This window comes from Pantherophis guttatus, chromosome 1, assembly GCF_059756535.1.
Source record: "Pantherophis guttatus breed Tessera chromosome 1, ASM5975653v1, whole genome shotgun sequence".
In the NCBI taxonomy this organism is placed as follows: Eukaryota; Metazoa; Chordata; class Lepidosauria; order Squamata; family Colubridae; genus Pantherophis; species Pantherophis guttatus.
In genome coordinates this window covers 41,253,173-41,271,339 of record NC_142063.1, presented here as the reverse complement: position 1 = coordinate 41,271,339, position 18,167 = coordinate 41,253,173, and the positions used below count along the sequence as shown (strand labels likewise).

General features: G+C 38.9%; 2 protein-coding genes across 10 annotated transcripts in view; both read left to right on the top strand.

Moving 5' to 3' along the window:
• Positions 1-2,608, top strand: part of EML1 (EMAP like 1) — a 136,712-nt gene extending 134,104 nt beyond the window's left edge. For all 8 annotated transcript variants that reach the window (XM_087872274.1, XM_034418459.3, XM_034418458.3 and 5 more), the window contains one exon: positions 1,210-2,608. In XM_087872274.1, the coding sequence (XP_087728400.1) occupies positions 1,210-1,335 (126 nt within the window). In that variant the 3' untranslated portion in view covers positions 1,336-2,608. The remainder of the gene's footprint in view (positions 1-1,209) is intronic.
• Positions 2,609-5,889: 3,281 nt separating this feature from the next.
• EVL (Enah/Vasp-like) overlaps positions 5,890-18,167 on the top strand; it is a 168,880-nt gene continuing 156,602 nt past the window's right edge. Inside the window, exon 1 of one of the 2 annotated variants that reach the window (XM_087872256.1) lies at positions 5,890-6,485. In XM_087872256.1, coding sequence (XP_087728382.1) covers positions 6,481-6,485 — 5 coding nt within the window. In that variant the 5' untranslated portion in view covers positions 5,890-6,480. Of the gene's footprint in view, positions 6,486-9,307; positions 9,396-18,167 lie in introns of those variants that run through there. The other variant, XM_087872240.1, reaches the window with a different exon arrangement.

Below are 18,167 nucleotides of genomic sequence, written 5' to 3'. Positions count from 1 at the left end.
GTCTGGTTGCCTCTTGAAAAAGCACCTTTGGGAAATTCCATTTGTCTGTATACCATATGTTCCTTTTATGCTGGACTAATATCCTGGTAGAGAGTCAGTAGGGTCCAATGGTAAGAAATGCCTAGAAAGAGAGTGAGTCTGAGCTCTAGTCTAGTCTAGTTAGGCACAAAGGCAGTTGGGTGACCTTGGGCTAGTCACTTTTTCTGAACCCTAGCAAGTAGGCAACAGCAAACCACTTTTGAAATCTTAGTTTAGTTTAGTTTAGTTTAGTTTATTTGATTTGTATACCGCCCTACTCCTGAAGGACTCAAGGCGGTGAACAGCCAAACAATAAAATACATAGATACAAAAAATTTAAAAACCAGATAAAATCAAATTAAATCATTTTGGCCCAGACAGATTAAAACACCCCAATAATTTAAAAACAGATTAAAATTTACATATTAAAAAGAGGGAAGAGATTAGGCCAAGCCCGCCTGGTGGAATAAAAAGGTCTTCACAGCGCGGCGGAAGGTGCGCAGATCTGGGATCCTCCGTATCTCCGGGGGGAGCTCATTCCAGACGGTAGGTGCCCCCACAGAGAAGGCTCTCCCCCTAGGGGCCGCCAGTCGACACTGTTTGGCTGACGGCACCCGGAGGAGTCCCTCTCTATGAGAGCGTACTGGCCGGTGGGAGGCTATTGGTGGTAGTAGGCGGTCCCGTAGATAACCAGGTCCTAAGCCATGGAGCGCTTTAAGGTGGTAACCAAAATCTTGCCAAGAGAACTGCAGGGCTTGCCTAAGCAGTGCTAGAAGCCAACAGTGACTTGAAGGGACTCCCCAAAATTGTGGTGGCAGCAGCCATAGCAAATCTCCAATGTACATTTATCAAGGAAATATAGGTTTTAGCCATAAGCTTAGTGATGAACCTTCCTGTATGGCTGATGGAAGCAAAAACAATGCCAGACTTTAAAAGTGGTTTGTTCCCTTTTTCTTGTGTGTTTATTTCCCCGTCTAAATTTCATTCCTGATGTTCCCTGGTAGTTGCCTATCTGGTCTTATCTTGCTTAGCTTCTGAGCTGAATCAAGATCAGACAGGTGGTATCACGTGCTGAATAACATGGCATGATTTCTCTCTAGATTGACCTCTAATTATTAGTTATAACTGACAGGTTTTGTTGTTCCCTTTACCATTTCTGACTGTATGTGCCTTTTTATTAATGTCTTTCAGGCTCCAAGTCATGTGTATGGTGGACATAGCAGTCATGTAACCAATGTAGATTTTCTATATGAAGATACTCATCTCATCTCCACAGGTGGAAAAGATACTAGTATTATGCAATGGCGAGTTATTTAGGAGAATCCTTGCATGAAGCTATATGTGCAAACAAGAACTGGCCTTGCATCAAAGTTCTGTACAAAATGTATATTGAAAATTTAACAGTATGGTTACTGTCTAGCCTAGTCACTGTGATTTTGAAATTTTGAAATTCTTACAAACCTCAGGAAAGTTAAGTCCTTGGCTACTTACTATAATTATTTTGGTTATTCATTAAGCATCACTTCAAAAAACAATTATCATCTCTTTGTTGTATATTATATGAAGAAATTCAAGTTTAAAATGAAGTCATGGCTTGAATATTTATGCAATATAAATGAAAAAAATCTATGAAATAGTCACCAAAAAGCTTATTCTAATATTACACATGGCTGCTTCGCTGTTCTATTGTTTATCAGCTTTGTACTGTCTAACTACATTGTCAGAATATCAATGATTGCATAAATGATGGTACATCTATTTCTAATAAACAGTGAAGAAAACAGACAGAAATTTTAGACCAAGGTGAGATAAGTAAACAACCATTAAACACTGCTGTTCTGTGTTGTTCATTTCAGTGGAACCTTCAGAGGTTTGCCTGTGAAATGAAATAAAAGGTTCAAACAACATTTTTGGCCAATTTGCTACTAGAGTTATAAATCCTTTAAAAGAGTAAATGTGAAGATTAGAATGTTCATTGATTTGCAACTAAAGAATTGATTTCAGTAAGATTAACACTGTTGGATTGTGCTTTGATTTCATTGTCTCTGAAATTATACATAATTATACATAATATTACATTATACTACTGTGTCTATGCTGCAGAAATCCAGATGAACACCAGATGGCAGCAAGGAGATGAAAGATATTTTTTTCTGCCATCTAGGTGAACGGAAGGAAAAAAAGTTCTTATGCAGATTTTTACAGCACAGATGTGGTAACCCTAAATATGGACTACCACAGTTTTAACTTGAATATAGGAGCAGGAATTACAGCTCCCACTTAAATTGAAAGATTAAAAATTAATGAACATTTCATACAAATAATGACGTGTCTGATCCCTTCTCAGATGTTTGGTTGATAGAGGAAATCATTCTGTATGTTGATCAGCATGAATGTTTATACATGTATAAAAATGTTAGAAGTTCATAAGAAATAGTGAGTCATTCAAAGCTTTACTTGTCTTTTGCTTATGGATATTGTATATTTGTATTTTAAGACTCAGTAGATCATGTATAAAGAGATCTTTTTAAGCTTACTATAAACCAGCAGAGGAAATGGGAAAATAAACATGTGAACCATTAAGAAAAAATTTCTGGTCCCTGGGGTAATATGTTTGCTATGTTTTTAGAGGTGTCAGTGAAACAGTGTTCAGTTCAAGAGGTCTATGTCCCAATGCAGAGGACGCCTGATGTCAAATCATATAATGCAACCACTTGACAAAATAAAGTTTGGGAATGCCCTGCATAATAATGAACAATTTTACCCTTTTTTGCTCTTGAGTTTTTCATGGATTGGTATTTATAGTACAAAAAGATACTGCATTTTGCAATGAAGTAAAACTAGAAGTAGCATAAAATAGCTCATATGCCCTTAACACGTTTTGTTTAGCCCAGGGGTGTCAAACTCATGTCGTCACGTTGTCGTCACGTGATGTATCACAACTTCCCCCCCTTCACTAAAACGGGGGTGGACATGGCCAGCATATGATGCATCCCGCCTCAGCCCGTGAGTTTGACATCCCTGGTTTGAAAATTACTATTTATATTGGGGAATCTATCTAAATATTTGAAATGAACAAAATTATAAGCAGATTCTGAAAAGCTAAATAATAAAGACCTTTTTTCCTCAAATGGAAAGGGAACATTAAGCTCCGGTTTTTAGAGGCTGAAGTTTTAATAAATTGATAGCCTTCTAAATTACATTTCCAACATGCTACATTGAAATTGCAGGACAGCAATAAACATCAATGTACTGTTCTGATTAAAATTATACCTTTCAATATGAGTTGAATTTGACATTGAAACTTTTAAAGTATTACACAAGAATATAACTTTCCAAAGAAATTTGAATCTCCATGAACTTTGCCTTTGTATTTGTAATTATTAGCTTTTATTCAGAGAAGCTGAAATCAGACCATTAGTGCTGGATTCCTATATATAATTTTTTTTTAAAAAAATTTGATTTATATGCCGCCCTTCTCTGGAGATTCAGGGCGGCTTACAATGCGTTAAACAATAGCCTTCATACTTTTGTATATTTTATACAAAGTCAGCTTATTGCCCCCACAAACTGGGTCCTCAATTTACCTACCTTAGAAAGGATGGAAGGCTGAGTCAACCTTGAGCCTGGTGAGATTTGAACTTGCAGTAATTGCAGGCAGCTGATGTTAATAACAGTGCTTTAGTCTGCTGCGCCACCAGGGCTCTTATAAATTGATAGAATTTATTTGTTGCATCATGTGTATGATGTATGTGTACATTATAAATGACTATAGTGTATTTGTTTTGTTTTAATCTAATACTATAAAAACAAAAGTCTTGTCAGGATGTTTTTCACTTAGGATTGCTAAAGATCAAGCTCATGATTTGTTAAATTCTACTATCAGTGTAACAGTAGTTCTGCTGGATCAAGCCATAGAATCAACATGGTCCACCATACTGTTTCTCAGTGACCACTCATTTACCCCTACGTGCTCTCAAGCAAGAACAGAGGCCTTCCAACTCTGTTCCTTTGCAACTGGTATTCCTTTGTAATTAGTAGAAGAGACTGCTAATATTTAATAGATTTCTCCTCCATGGATGTATCAAAACCATCCAAGTGAGTGGCCATTACCATGCCATGTGATCAATTTGATACCTTAATTATATGTTGTGTGAAGAAATTCTTTGTTCTTGTTTGTCTTCTAAAAAGCTTTATTGGATAGCCTTTTTGGGGAGGAGAAAAAAAGCTGTGTACTTTCACCATGCCATGGGAAATAATTGTACATATCAGAGTTACTTTTTTCTTTTTGCCCTTTTTCAAACTATTTTATTTTTTTGAAATGTAGTGATCAGATGTAGATGTATCATAGATTGGTATGAGAGTACTACAATATGGCAGTCCCTTCTTCTATCTCTATCCTCAAGACCATGACCTCAAAAGCTGAGACCTTACCTGTATTTACATAAAGAGCACAGTTTGCCTCAATGTGCATCACTTAGTTTCCAGAGATCTTCTGGAGCCCTTCAGAGTTGCCTTTGATTTTCCAATCAGACCAATCCAGAAAATGGAATCAAGTTAGGAGGATGGAATCAGTATTAAAAATTGCTACAAAAGCCTTTTTCAGGACCAATTGTTGATTTTAGGCATTCTGCAAAAATATCAGGGAGAGTTTGGTCTGTTTATTAAGTACTGTATCTTTAAAATATGATGTGCCTTTAAAACTGCTCAATTTATAGTGAGCTAAGAGCTCCAAAGCAGCTTTGGCACAATGACTCCATGCACACTCATGGGTTAAGTTGAGACATAGAAATTCACATATCATTTTAAACTACATTGTGTTTAATTTTCATACTCACAACAATGGCATATTTCACAAATCTTTCTGACATTCCTGCACACCTCTGAATTCGGCATTTCATGTTTTTTTTTCTGAATGGCGTAAAATATTTTTGAAGTCTTCGGAGCTACAGACTGTCATCTTTTGCAATTTCTGGAATTATGTTATAAACTGTGTAGGTATGATCTTGTGGCACTTTAAAGGCTTGGGCCAAATGTCACCTGGAAGACGCTTGATTCCATCCTACAACATTTCTTCTTTGATCCTATGTAGCAGCTACTTAGAAGAGAATCTTCCATTCAACAAATGGAAACTATTTCTCCACTAACACCAACTGCTACCATAGCTTAAAACAATCATTTCCCCTGACATATACAAGAATAAACCCATTAAGCTGAAAGAATACTTTGTTCTCCTTTTCTGCCAAAAGAATCCGTGGATTGTATACATTATACGTATATACATATGTACACACACTTACCAATTCAGGACAGTTCCACTCAACCGGACAACACCCATTGAAAATACAAATTGCTGCATTTTAAATGCTTAAAGTTTCTAATCACATGTCGGCAAGTAGGCTCCACTACTGCCATTACAAGTTTGGGCTCTATTTTGTTCAATGCTCGGGGCAAAGAAACCGACTGGAACGACTGCTTTTGAAGCGACTTCGGCTCCAATGGATTCCCAGCCAGGGTGTTTGGTTTTGAGGTAAATCCCATACCAAGTCGTAAGGCGCAAGACCGGCAGCTACACAGTATACCCACAGCATCGCATTTTGTATCGGTTTTAAGGAATAAAACGACGGCAAGAGCCCACGAAAGTTTGCGGGCACACATAAAACACACTGAATTAGGGTACCCTACGATTCTGCATTCACTGCACTGCAAATACCAGCGGCGGCTCCTTTTTTAAACGAGCAATCGGCACACAGTCCTACCAAGCGAAGCGGAAGGGCGCCCGCACCTTGCTCGTACCGACAGGCGCGTGCGCGCTTGCCGGTGTTTGTGTGTGTTGCAGAGACGTTTCGGCGTGCGTTCTCCCCTTTGCGCGTGCCTGGATGGGCTTGCCTGGTCCGCGGTGCTCGTGAGAGCTGCAGCAGCGGCAGACAGGCTGGCGGAAGTGTCTCTCGGCAGCAGTGGGCAGCAGAGCCCCGCGGGCTTTGTGCGCCTCCTCCTCCTCCTCCCTCTCCTCCTCCCTCGCCAGCGATTTGTCCCACGCCCACTCTTGCCTCGCCACATCCCGGGAAAACGGCGGGGGGAGATGGCCGGGGCCCTGGACCAGCTGCCAGGCGCCGAGGAGTGGCTCCCCAGCTAGCGCCCTTGGCCAGGGGGTGTGGGGGGGAGGTAAGAAGATGCCACTGCCTGCGAGCCGGAGGAGCCGAGCGAGGCGGCAGAATTGAAGAGCAGATGCAAGAGCGAAGTCGCCAGCGCTCGGCGGGCTTTTCTTCCTCCTCTCGGGCGCTCCTCCATTGAGCATCTGACAGCCAGAGTAGCAGCTGCTGCCGCTTTTTTTTTTTTTTTTTTTTTTTGCTGCAGGAGCGTCGCCGAATCCCGGGCCGGGGCGGGGAAACTTCCCGCTGTGCGGCGGGGGGGAAAGGCGGCTGGCTAGAAACGGCTGCGCAAAGCTCAGCTGCGAGGAAAATGAGGTGAGTCGGCCGAGCGTGAGGCGCGGGTGCTCGAGCTCTCTTTCTTCTCCTCCTCGTCCTCCTCCTCGGGGAAAGGAGGGCTGGCGCTTTCACCTGGCAGCGGGCAGGTGCAAGTAACGCTGGTTCTGCCCTTCAGAGGAGTATGCGCGGAGTGGTGTAAGAGCGGGATTCTTGGGTCTGCCTCTAGCAAGGACACGTGTGCAATGCAGTCTCGAATCCTCTTCGCCTCTGGCCTAGAATTTCCAGAGAGCTTCAATCTAGGCGGAATTGAGCCTTCTGTATCCGCTTCCATGGAGAACATGAATAGAACTGCCAACTCTCTCTCTCTTTAATGAGCCATTGCTCCTGTGCTCTTTAATAGCGGCGGGATCCGCAGCTGTGGGAGACAAAAAGAATCCTTTGTGGCATCCCCGTGGCCAGCAGGGTATGGTGGGGGTGACACCTGCCTCTTGTGAGTTGTCTTATCTAGTTCATTAAAGTCTCAGTAGGGTAAATCTGAAGGCCCTACCAAGTGATGTCTTTTGCGGGTTTGACAGGTTCACACCCTCTCTAGAATTTGACAAGCATTTGCGGATGGCCGGGCTTCTTTCTCTGTGGTATGGCGCAAACCTTTACTTAGATTTCTTAACGATTTCTGCAGAGCTGTTGAAAAAGTATTTTTTTTTTCCTGGTCTGTTGCCACCCTGAAAACTTACCTCTGTTGTGAATTTCATCTAATCACATATACTTTCATGTTCTCAAAACTAAGGTCCTTCGTGTGCTTAGCACATAACCCAATCCTTTGGAAGATGGGCATTGTTCAGAGTTGGGGAAACATTTTCCCTTCAGGTAATTCAGCTTTACTGTGAGTGCACATAGTGGAAATACATTGGCCTCAAAGAATAGCAACCAAATCATGGCAGCTGGCATTAAGAGGAATGACTTCCAAGTGGGCGTCAGGCTTGGAGCCTGTCCTAGAAATGTAAACCCTGTCATTTTGTGTAGTTTTTTCCCTTCGGTGAAAGAAAGATTATTGGGTCCTTCAGTCTTTCACCAAATGAAGAGATGGATGCAACGCTTGTGAGTGGTTTAGCATAGACTATCATGTCTTAAGCTAGGACGACAGATTGCCTGAGTTTATACTAACAATAATTTCATATTTTTTAAAATTAATTTGTTGAACAAACTATAATTACTTGTTCACATATCATGTTGTAATCAGAAAGATCATATGTCCTGTTTAGCCCAAAATAAAATAACCACATAGCATGCTTTTAGGTAAACAAGTCAGTGCTAACTATCTAATGTTTTTTTTTTATTGAGCAGTTGACTAGTTGTGGCAGTTTTACATGGAGGCAACAATTTTGTTGATGGTTCTGTTAGGTGGTCCATGGGGAGGCAGGATTGTAGACATTAGGTTCCTTTACCAACCCCAGTTTGGAACAGCCCAAATAATAGTTGACCAGCAATGGTGGGGATGGAATTGCATGAGGATCACAACAGATTAACTCTCTATTTGAACTTCTTAGCATATCTCTCTTCCACTTCTTTCAGCTATTGTTTTGATTGCTTTCAAAAAATAAATTCCATGTTCTTCCAGGATGGGGGAAGTACATCACAAACAGCAGAAAAGAGTGGGCTTTTGTAATCCCCACCAAACTGTTATTTTGAACTAATTGCATTAATTGGCCTACAGCAGGTCTAGGCAATAGGAAGCTGTTCCCATCCCATCCTCTCCAGACTTGAAGAGATTCCAGGTGAAAGTGGAGGGCAGGTTCTGAGAGTTGGCTAAACTTACTGATTTATCCATGTGTCAAATCTATCAGGTGGATCAATGTTGTGATTGATAGATGGTTTCCCTCCAGCTGATGATATTAAGAAGCGGGAAGGTGAAAGCAGCCTTCCCTACATGGGAAATGAGAACATTGTCTTCTGACTATAAGCCAGCACAGAGGCAGTTAGAATTAACAGTGGGAAAGGCTTTAAAGTTTAGGTTTCTGATGATTCACAGATGGGAGCAAAGCATTAAACTGAGTTGTGGGAAAGAACTCTTTGTGTATGTAATTAATAAAGAGACCTCTCAGTTCTGTATGCATGTGATTTTAGTATTGCTCAGCATACGTAAATTGTTTTATCAATCGGCTGTTACATGGGGAGGGGGAGAGAAGGGAACAATGAAAATAGGCTTTTATACTCCAAATAATGATCAGGGAATGGTTCATGTGGAGAAAACAGAATATATGCATGGCAACAGAGGCAGGGAAAATGTACTGCTTCCTTCTGTTGCCATGAATGTGGGTGTGCCTTTCCTTCATCACTGTTGCCATGCATTAACTGACAGTGCTAAGACTCCTTCCTTTATCTCTTGGAAGGTAATTCATTGAAGTCGTGTATCTGTTTCTCTGCATACTGTAGTGTATGTCCTGCATTTTCCTTTGTATTTGAGAATATGTGTGGTTTTGAGCTAGGGAGAAGAGATTTCTTCATTGTATTTTCTCATTTTATGATGTAAAATAGATACGTAGTTTAAGCTTTATATACTATATATGTCTTGCAGGACCAATTTAGGTAGATGACATTGTTAGGTACCAAAGGAAAAGATATAGGTTCTAGCATTGAACTAAATGATGATCCCTCAAATGCTGCTAATCTTCTGATCTTCTCATTATTTTTCCAATGCTGCTTTCTGGAAATATAAACAGCTACTAGAGCAATCTGTATACAACCTCTTGATGTACTGAATATTTTCTTGAACTATGGGGCAGATTGGGTGCAGCGGAAAAAAAACAACAAGTCAACAGGCAGCAGTGATATACTGACTACCTACAGTATGTTCTCTACTATTGGAAGCAATGATACCGCATAGGAAGAGATGGGACTATTAAGAAAAGATGTGCCACTGAGGATTTCTGGTCCAGGGTCTGTAATGAGGTCTGTAATTAAGATCTTATATATAATGATGGTGGTCTTTATTTGCTTATACATGTGCTTGTTTCTGGATTTATGTTGTTATTTTTCTTGCCAATGGCACAACACTCTGCATTTTTTTCTTAGTGCACAGAGAATAAATGGCACAAAAATCCTGATTGTTATTGTTGCTGTTTTGAGAGTCTGCCACTTGTACAAATGGGTGAACCCAGCATTTCCCCCCTTCTCTGTGCATTATCTAAGCATGTGCCTTTAGGAAAAATTCTGGAATGGAGTTCTTTTTGAAGCTTTGGGTTTAAAATGCAAACTCCATGCAACTGGTATAATTGCCACTGTTTGTGGCACTTCATAATTTATATGGAAGCCTCTTGGGGCAAGATAAAAATGAAATGGCAGGAGAAGGTTTTGGCCTCTGTTGAATTTTGTCTATTGAGGTACCCCTTTAGTTGATTCCCAGGACTATGACTATGATGACTATGATGGGAGCACATTCTGAAATGTCAGAATGTTCTGCAGCTGCTTGCTAGGCACAGGTTATTTATTAGACAGGAACTGGACATTCCAGGAATAAAGGACACTGAAGTATCATTGTGTCTCAGTCCTTCAATGGGATGAATAGATATCATGTGAGTGGATGGTATGTTTTGGCATGATTGCCCATCATTACTTACATTGGTATGACAGAGTATGCCAGGGTTTATTAAAAGCTGCAGACAACACCAGAAAATAGTGTACTGATATGGAACTCCATAGACTACATATGTATGTGTAATGTGTAAGTCTTGTCTTTTTCTACCTCTGACAGTACATGAGCTACAGTAATTAGACTGCCTCTCAAAGGTCTCATTTTACCCATGTCTTCTAAGGGGTAATGGTCAGCAGAATGCTTAAAAGGTTATTTGGTAGAGAAAGGAAAATATTTATTATTTTCATGAGCATCCACTGAAGACTGGCTTACTTAGTTCATGTTTTTTCTGATCACAAAATAGCTGACCTCTTATATTCGTGCAAGTGAAGGCTTTCTCTTCTTTTTATAGACTCTAAAGCTGGCTCTGTAATGTTGACAGAGGGTTCACAATCTTGGCAAGCCTTGATAGCCAGGCATTGTCTGTAGTTGCCACCAACTGTTTTCCTCTCCTAGATCTCCTGGCATACACAGAGAAGGCAGTGTTTTAACTTCATCCTTACTGAGAATCATACACTGTGTGAAGGCAAAAAGCAAACTGTTTTTCTTTAATATACAGTAAAAGAAGATGGATCTGCACTGAGTTCCTACAGTGCTAAGCCATGATATATTAACAGAATAACAGAGTTGGAAGGGACCTTGGAGGTCTTCGGGTCCAACCCCCTGCTCAAGCAGGAAATCGTATACCCATGATGGTGAACCTATGGCATGCAGAGCCCACTCTGTGGGCACATGCATGCGCGCAACGGAACCCAGAAGAGCAGCTGGCCACCGTGCACTGGCCAGTTGCTCTCTTCTGGGTTCTGGTGCTCCGGCGCAGGCACATGCGCGTGTTCCAGTTTTTGCACTCTGTGCTGAAAAGGTTGACCATCACTGTCCTATACCATTTTGGACAAAGAGTTGTCCAATCTCTTCTTAAAAGCATCCAGTGTTGGAGAACCCACAATTTTTGGAGGCAAGTCTTTCCGCTGATTAATTATTCTAACTATCAGGATTTTTCTTGGTTCTAAGTTGGTTCTCTCCTTGATTATTTTCCATCCATCGCTTTTTGTCCTGCCTTCATGTGCTTTGAAGAATAGGTTGACCCACTCTTCTTGGTGGCAGCCCCTTAGATATTGGAACGCTGCTATCTAACCCTGCTAGTCCTTCTTTTCATTCAACTAGACATAACCAATTTCTGCAACCATTCTTCATACATTTTAGCCCCCAATCCCCTAATCGTTGTTGCTGTTCTCTGCACTCTTTCTAGAGTCTCAACATCTTTTTTATATCATGTCTCCCAAAACTGGATGCAGTATTGTAAGTGTGATTTTACCAAAACTTTATAAAGCGCTACTAACACTTCACTTCATCTTGATTCTAGCCCTCTGTTAATGCAGCCTAAGACTGTGTTGGCTTTTTTGGCAAATGCAGCACACTGCTGGCTCATATTTAAATGATTGTCCACTAGGAGTCCAAGATTCCTCTCACAGTTACTCCTATTGAGCCAGTTACCACCTATTCTATACCTGTGCATTTGGTTTTTCTTGCCTAAATGTAGAACTTTACTTTTCTCATCATTGAACTAAACATATTAAACTATGGTTTATTGAACAAACTACAGTGGCTAGGATTGCACATACACTGTGCCAAAAACCAAATAAAACACATTATAATTTAGGATGCTCTGTGTACCAGATCTTCAATTTTGATTGGGAGATTCTATTTCAAAGCTTCAAAGACAGATTTCTACTTGGATTTTGTATCATATTGTGGATATCTGTTTACAACTTACTACTAAATTAGTGAGTATGCAATTGCAATTTTAGTCTCTAAAGAGAATACTGGATGTGGGACTAGAATAGCAGAGTTGGAGATATATTTGGAGAGGAAGGTAAAATAAAGCAGAATGACATTAAGACAAAGAAACGATATAGTTTCTTTACAAAGAGAATATTGTTATATATTCCTTTCAATACAGCAGAGGGCAAAACATTAAAGTGGTCCAATGAAAGAACTCTATGGTCTATTGGCAGATAATATAAAGGCAATTTGCTAGCAAGAAAGATTTCCTGTTTATATTCCAACAAAGTATGATTCGGCATGATCTTTGAATTGACTTGCTGTAAATTGCATTAGAAATCAATTGTAGATTATTATAATTTTAGGATATAAATATTTATAAACCTGGGTGCTTGGTGCTCTACTCTTATACTTCTGATTAATGAACAAAATGCTTTGTCTGTCTACTTGCTCTCCAAGTCTACTATCATTAAAAACTACATTCAAACAAAGAAAAAAAAAAAAAACAACGCAGCCTGATGGACCACAAGGGGAAAACCTTAATGAAATATCATTATTAGGCCAATAAATTTCCAAAATAATGAATGTGTTTTTTAATTTTCAAGGTCTTACTCTAGGGAGAATTGTTGGAAACTCAAAAGCTTGTCCACCACCCTTGTAAATCTTGAGTTGACTATTAAAAATGATAACATATTAAACAAGCTGGGATATTTTTGCATCTTGTTTGTGAATGCTAAGCATTTTGTAGTGATTGGGGAGATGGATTGCTTCAATATGCCTTTATCTAAAGTGTTGGTATGTCATCCACTCCTTTAATGGTTTGGGGGCTTAAAAAGATTAAACATAAGTGAAAACTTGGAAAAAAAAACCCTGAATAATAAACATTATATAGTAACTTTAAAAAACAGGAGAATATGCAAACAATTCATAATACAAAAAAAATAAATAATGTGTATAAAGAAGAGCAAAGATCATCGGCAACAGTGGCAAACAAGCAAAATACTTGAGGTAACGGAGGTGCCAAAAAGCTCTGGGAAGAAACATCTTGGCATGGATTTAACTCCCTGCTGTGTAAACAGACAGTTCACTTAAGATTTGGCAACATGTTTCTGAGTACATATTCAGATATATGCGACTACGGTATGTGAATTAATACTCCATAGACTCAAACTGTGGCAAACTGCAATGAAGAAAAGCTACCACGTATTGATTCTTAATTGCACATTATTTCCTGGTATTTGTCTTTAATTAAAATAAATAATTTTTTCTTCCCTTTTACTAAACCTGTGCAGAGGCCACCCAATCAGTACTGGAATTAAATCAAGAACTCTAAAATTACTTGGTCAAAGCTGGATCATGTCAAAGGTAGTTCATTTTTACTTAAAAGCTGAATTCATAGTGAAGTTTTTTCGTAGTATGTTTATTCATGTGGAATAAACATAAATGTTTGAAACATTTTTACAGTATTAGAATGGGATATTCTGGAAAACCAGATCTTTCCTAGGGGAGAAAGAGTTCCAGTTTTTATATAAATTGATTTTTGTGCTCTATTCCTTTAAAACTGTTGGATTTAAAGGAACCAAGCTCTTGGAACTGTACAATTTTTGTGTGTGTGAAGAAACAGAATATGATGAATTTTGCCTTGGTGTTGGGAATACCCATTGCAAAAATTCAGATAGATAAATTGAAGGCAAGGGATTTTAAAAGAAGCAACATTACACTTTTCTGAGTACAGTACAGTGGAGTTGAGTGTCAAGAGTTAAGATGAAAGTGTAAGGAATGAAACAATGATCTTTTCCATAATTTAAATCAGTTGTTAGGTTTTACAAACCAGTTTATAAAATAGTTTTTCAAAATGAGAGGCCGGACAATCATAGTGTAGTGCAAAAGCTAAAGTGCTGGCCCAGAAGCCAGAAAACTGACCTGCCTTATGCATGAAAGCTGGCGGGGTAACTTGGATCAATCATTCTCTCATAGTCCAATCTACCTCACAGGGTTGTTGCAGAGAAATTAGGCTGGAGTATTAAGTATGTTTGCTGCCTGGAGTTGATCAAAACATATAATTTAAAAAGGTTGGATAGGAATCTAATTATAGTAATAAAATAATAATAACCAAGGATCTTAATCAGACCTCAAAAGCTGCTCAATTCAAAGGCACTGATGTGAACCAGTACTTCTCAAACATTTTGGTCTTCTGGCCCCTTTACGTTCTTAAAAATTATTGAGGACCCCAGAGAGCTTTGATTTGTGTGGGTTTTAACTATCAATATTTACTGTTATCAGAAATATTAAAATATTAATTTAAAAATATTTATTCCACTTTGCAGATCACTTGAAATCTTCTCAGAGATCCCATTGGTCCCCAGACCACACTTTGAGAACTATTGATGTGATCTAATCACAAGTGACCTCTGGCTCAACAAAGTTAGTCACTTAGTAAATCCTGTACACCTCTGACTTGCCGTTTTATTTTAGACAAATGATGGCTGGTATGATTTTGTTTTCCCCTTTTCGGTGCCGAAAAGGTTCACCATCACTGCTTTAGATGGTAGAAATGGCTAGTGATCTTCTGTGTGACATTAATATTTATTTCTTTATTTTAAGGTAAAAGGCTATGGCAAGCAAAACTGGCTAAACTTCATTCTCCATGATTATGCTGGAGGGTTTTTTAATCTATTTTTATGCTCATAATATGCTTGTTAATTGAATTCACATAACTGATGCAAAGTCTAGTTTTGCCAGTATATGCATCTGAAGGCACAGAAGTTCCAAATTTGTGGTGAAAGATTATCATCTCACTGGAGGGTGGATCCCTTTCCTTTGGCTTTAGAACAGTCTCTATACTGACTTGGTGCTTTCCTGACTTTCCATAACAGTTGGATAGAGACCTTGGTTTTTCAGAAAATGTGATAGGAAGCATTTTGCATGCAATTGTGCTGTTAGGGAGAGAGTAATTGCAATTAGAAAATTTCTAGTTTGTATTGGAAAATCATCTGACTTCTTTCATATACTTGGAGTAATCTCCTGAAAAATTATTAAACATTGAAACTCTGATATTAACTAATATTGCCTATTTATTTTGAATCCTATTTACCACTGATAGTATTGTTGTTACTATTATTAATGGTTTCCTGAGTGTTTTATGCCATGTATTTGTGTTTTGGAATTTGGAAGTGAAGGGCCCAGAATAAAGCTGATGACTAGACACTGAGAACAACAGTAGGAAAAAAAAACAAAGAATCTAATTAAACATGATTGTGTATCCGTATTCAGAAATATAGCATGATGATAAAAATGGAAAATGATTATCTCTTCAGACTCATTGTTTCTACAGACTGTAGAATGTATTTTTGAAGATGTGACATGTGAAATTCTTTGCTGACAAAATTGCTAACAATTGCTCTGGATTAGTTACCCAGTGGACATAGCTTTGTGAGATGATTCTGATACTGTCTTTGCATTGCTTTGAGAGTCTCTTAAGATTGTAGAAATTAAGAAAGGGAAAGTATATGTAGCAGAAGAGACATCACCTGTGTTGGTACCTGGAAACCTGGATTGCGCCTGTTCTTATTCTATTAGACCTTTTGGTAGCATTCTGTACCATCAGCCATCATGGCTGGAACTCTAGAGTTTCAGGAACTCTAGAGTTTCAGGAACTCTAGTGATGTTTGGGTGTAGGAAGCACTTTTCTGCATTACTTCTGCTCCTTCCTAAGCAGAATACAGTGTATGAAGAAGAGGAATAGTAGGGTGCCACAAGGACTAATTCTGTCCCTCATTGTCCTTAACACTTATTTTATAGGTGGCTCCCAACATCTACATGAAACTTGTTAATTATTTGAGATAAGGTTATCATCAATATGTGGATAATGCTCACAATACATTGTCACCTTATATAGGGCCAAAGATGCTATGAAAGTCCTGATTTGATGAATAAGGAACAAGGTACAGGTAGTCCTCAATTTATAAAATTTGTTTTGTGACCGTTTCAAGTTACAACAGCATTGGAAAAAATGACATGACTGTTTTTCACATGTCTTTTAGCATCTCCATGATCACATTATCAAAATTCAGATGCTTGACAACTGACTCATATTGTTGAAGGTTGCAGTGTCCCACGGATCATGCTACCATCTTTTGTGACCTTCTGACAAACAAAGTCAATGGGGAAGCCAGATTCACTTAACCATATTACTAACTTAACAACTGCAGTGATTCATTTAACAATTGTGGCAAGAAAGGTCATAAAATGGAGCAAAACTCACTTAGCAAAAGAAATTTTGGGATCAGTTGTGGTCATAAATTGAGGTCTACTTACATGTCAAAACAAGCTTTAATGAAATCCCAGCTGCTGCTGTTGTGTGATGAAAGTGGCTTGATTATGGCTGTGAGGTTAATTCTCAGTGGAGTCTCAGTCCCATTGAAGGAACAGATCTGCATCTCTGAAGTCTTCCTAGTTTTATTGCCCTTGCTTGACAGCAAGTGGACTTAATGACTGGAGAGGAAACTCATCAGAGGTGGTATTCAGCCGGTTTGGACCAGTTAGCCCGAACCAGTAGTGGAAATCACGGTTCTATGCCATCCTATTTAGGCACGTTTTTGAGACTGGGCGCATGCACAGAAGGCAAGGCGTATGCATGGAAGGCAGGCAGAAGTGACTTGAAAGCTGTATGTGACCCCAAATGCAAGGCTCAACATGGAGCAGTAGATTTTGTAGCATTACATCAGAGCTCTGTAGCTGATTCTTATCAACAACTAATTGTTGATAAGCTTGCAGGCCCAGTTCAGGGTACTGGTTTTAGGATTTTTTTTCTTACCCACTCTGGTCATCTTGCATATTTATTCCAGGAGAGACTGGAAAGCCTTCCTACTCCTCCTGTGGTCTTTTGGTGGCTTCCCCCATGCTGTGGAAAACCTTGGCCACTGGGTTATGGTGCTTTCACTTTGCTCAACTTTCTCAAGCAGTAAAAACTGTTCTGATGGGCTGACATTTTACATTGTCTTTGGTAGTTAATTTTGTGATTTTCTTAACTGCTTGTAGTTATGCTGTATGGAAAACTGTCATGAATATGTTGAAATAGGATGATTTATAGATATCCATGTAAATAATTAAATGCTAAATAGTATTTCTGATTGTGGAATAAGATTTTTTTCTTCAATAAAATTAACTACTGAAAAATTCACTTGGGAAAATTTTCTACCTCTGATGGTTGAATATGGGCCAGGAATTCTGAAGTAGTTGGGGAAAGTCTATACTAAGGTAATCATTTCAGATAATATAAACATTATTAAAATAAAGAATTGAGATGGTGTTTGTTGTTTAATTATTACCTGTGATGGATGATTAATATATAAATATATATGTATCCTTGAACTGAATTTTGAAAACTTGAATGCCTTTTAGGTTTTCATACCTGGCAATCCGAAAGAATGTGGCATTTGTCTGTGGATATGTGGATATGTTTGCTAATAAATTATTACAAAAGTTGCCATTGAGAGGCAGCAACAGGCCTTTTAAAGAACATATTCAAAAACCCATGGTAAAGTAATTGTAAAAGAAATGAGAATAAGCCCTTTTTATTGTTAATAAATTGTCTTAGATTTAAAAGAACTGTTATGATCAAGTGGCTATATTTGGTTTGTGAGCTGCACAGAAGTGAGTAGTCCTCTGAAATGGAATTTTCTTTGGTCAGAATTGAACTATGTTACTGAGAGCAATAATGAAATTAGCTAATGCTATAACTTTAGTTCTAGAGATTAAAACATTGGTTTGGCATTCAAGTACAGGGATTTTTAAAAGCCAAGAAAATATTTCTCTTACATTGCATTTAATTCCACCTTGTTTCAATAGAGAACTCTTCCTATTGTTGAAAACTGGAGGGGTTTTTGTTTTATTGTCATTTTTTTTGACATTGATGGGTAAAATAACTAACTTATTTTATTTTTAATTTATTGTATTTATTTGTATCTTAAGGAGGCTGTGGTGTGCCCGCTCCTGAAAGGACTATTGCTCAACCTAATGTAGCTAAACAATTTTTGTCCAGTTTCCAATATTCCCTTCTTAGGGAAGATTGTGTAGAGAATGGTTACATGGCAGCTGCAGACGATTTTGGATGAAATGGATAATCTAGATCATAGGTTCCCCAACTCCCAGTCCGTGGTCCATCACCAGGCCTCAGCATGCTAGAAACTGGGCCGCGCAAACAAGCAAAGCTCCATCTGCAGGATGCAGGCAGCATGCAAAACCATGCCCCTCCGGTCCACAGAAAATCTGTTCAAGCCAGGATTTGGGGCTGAGGTTTCCCTTGG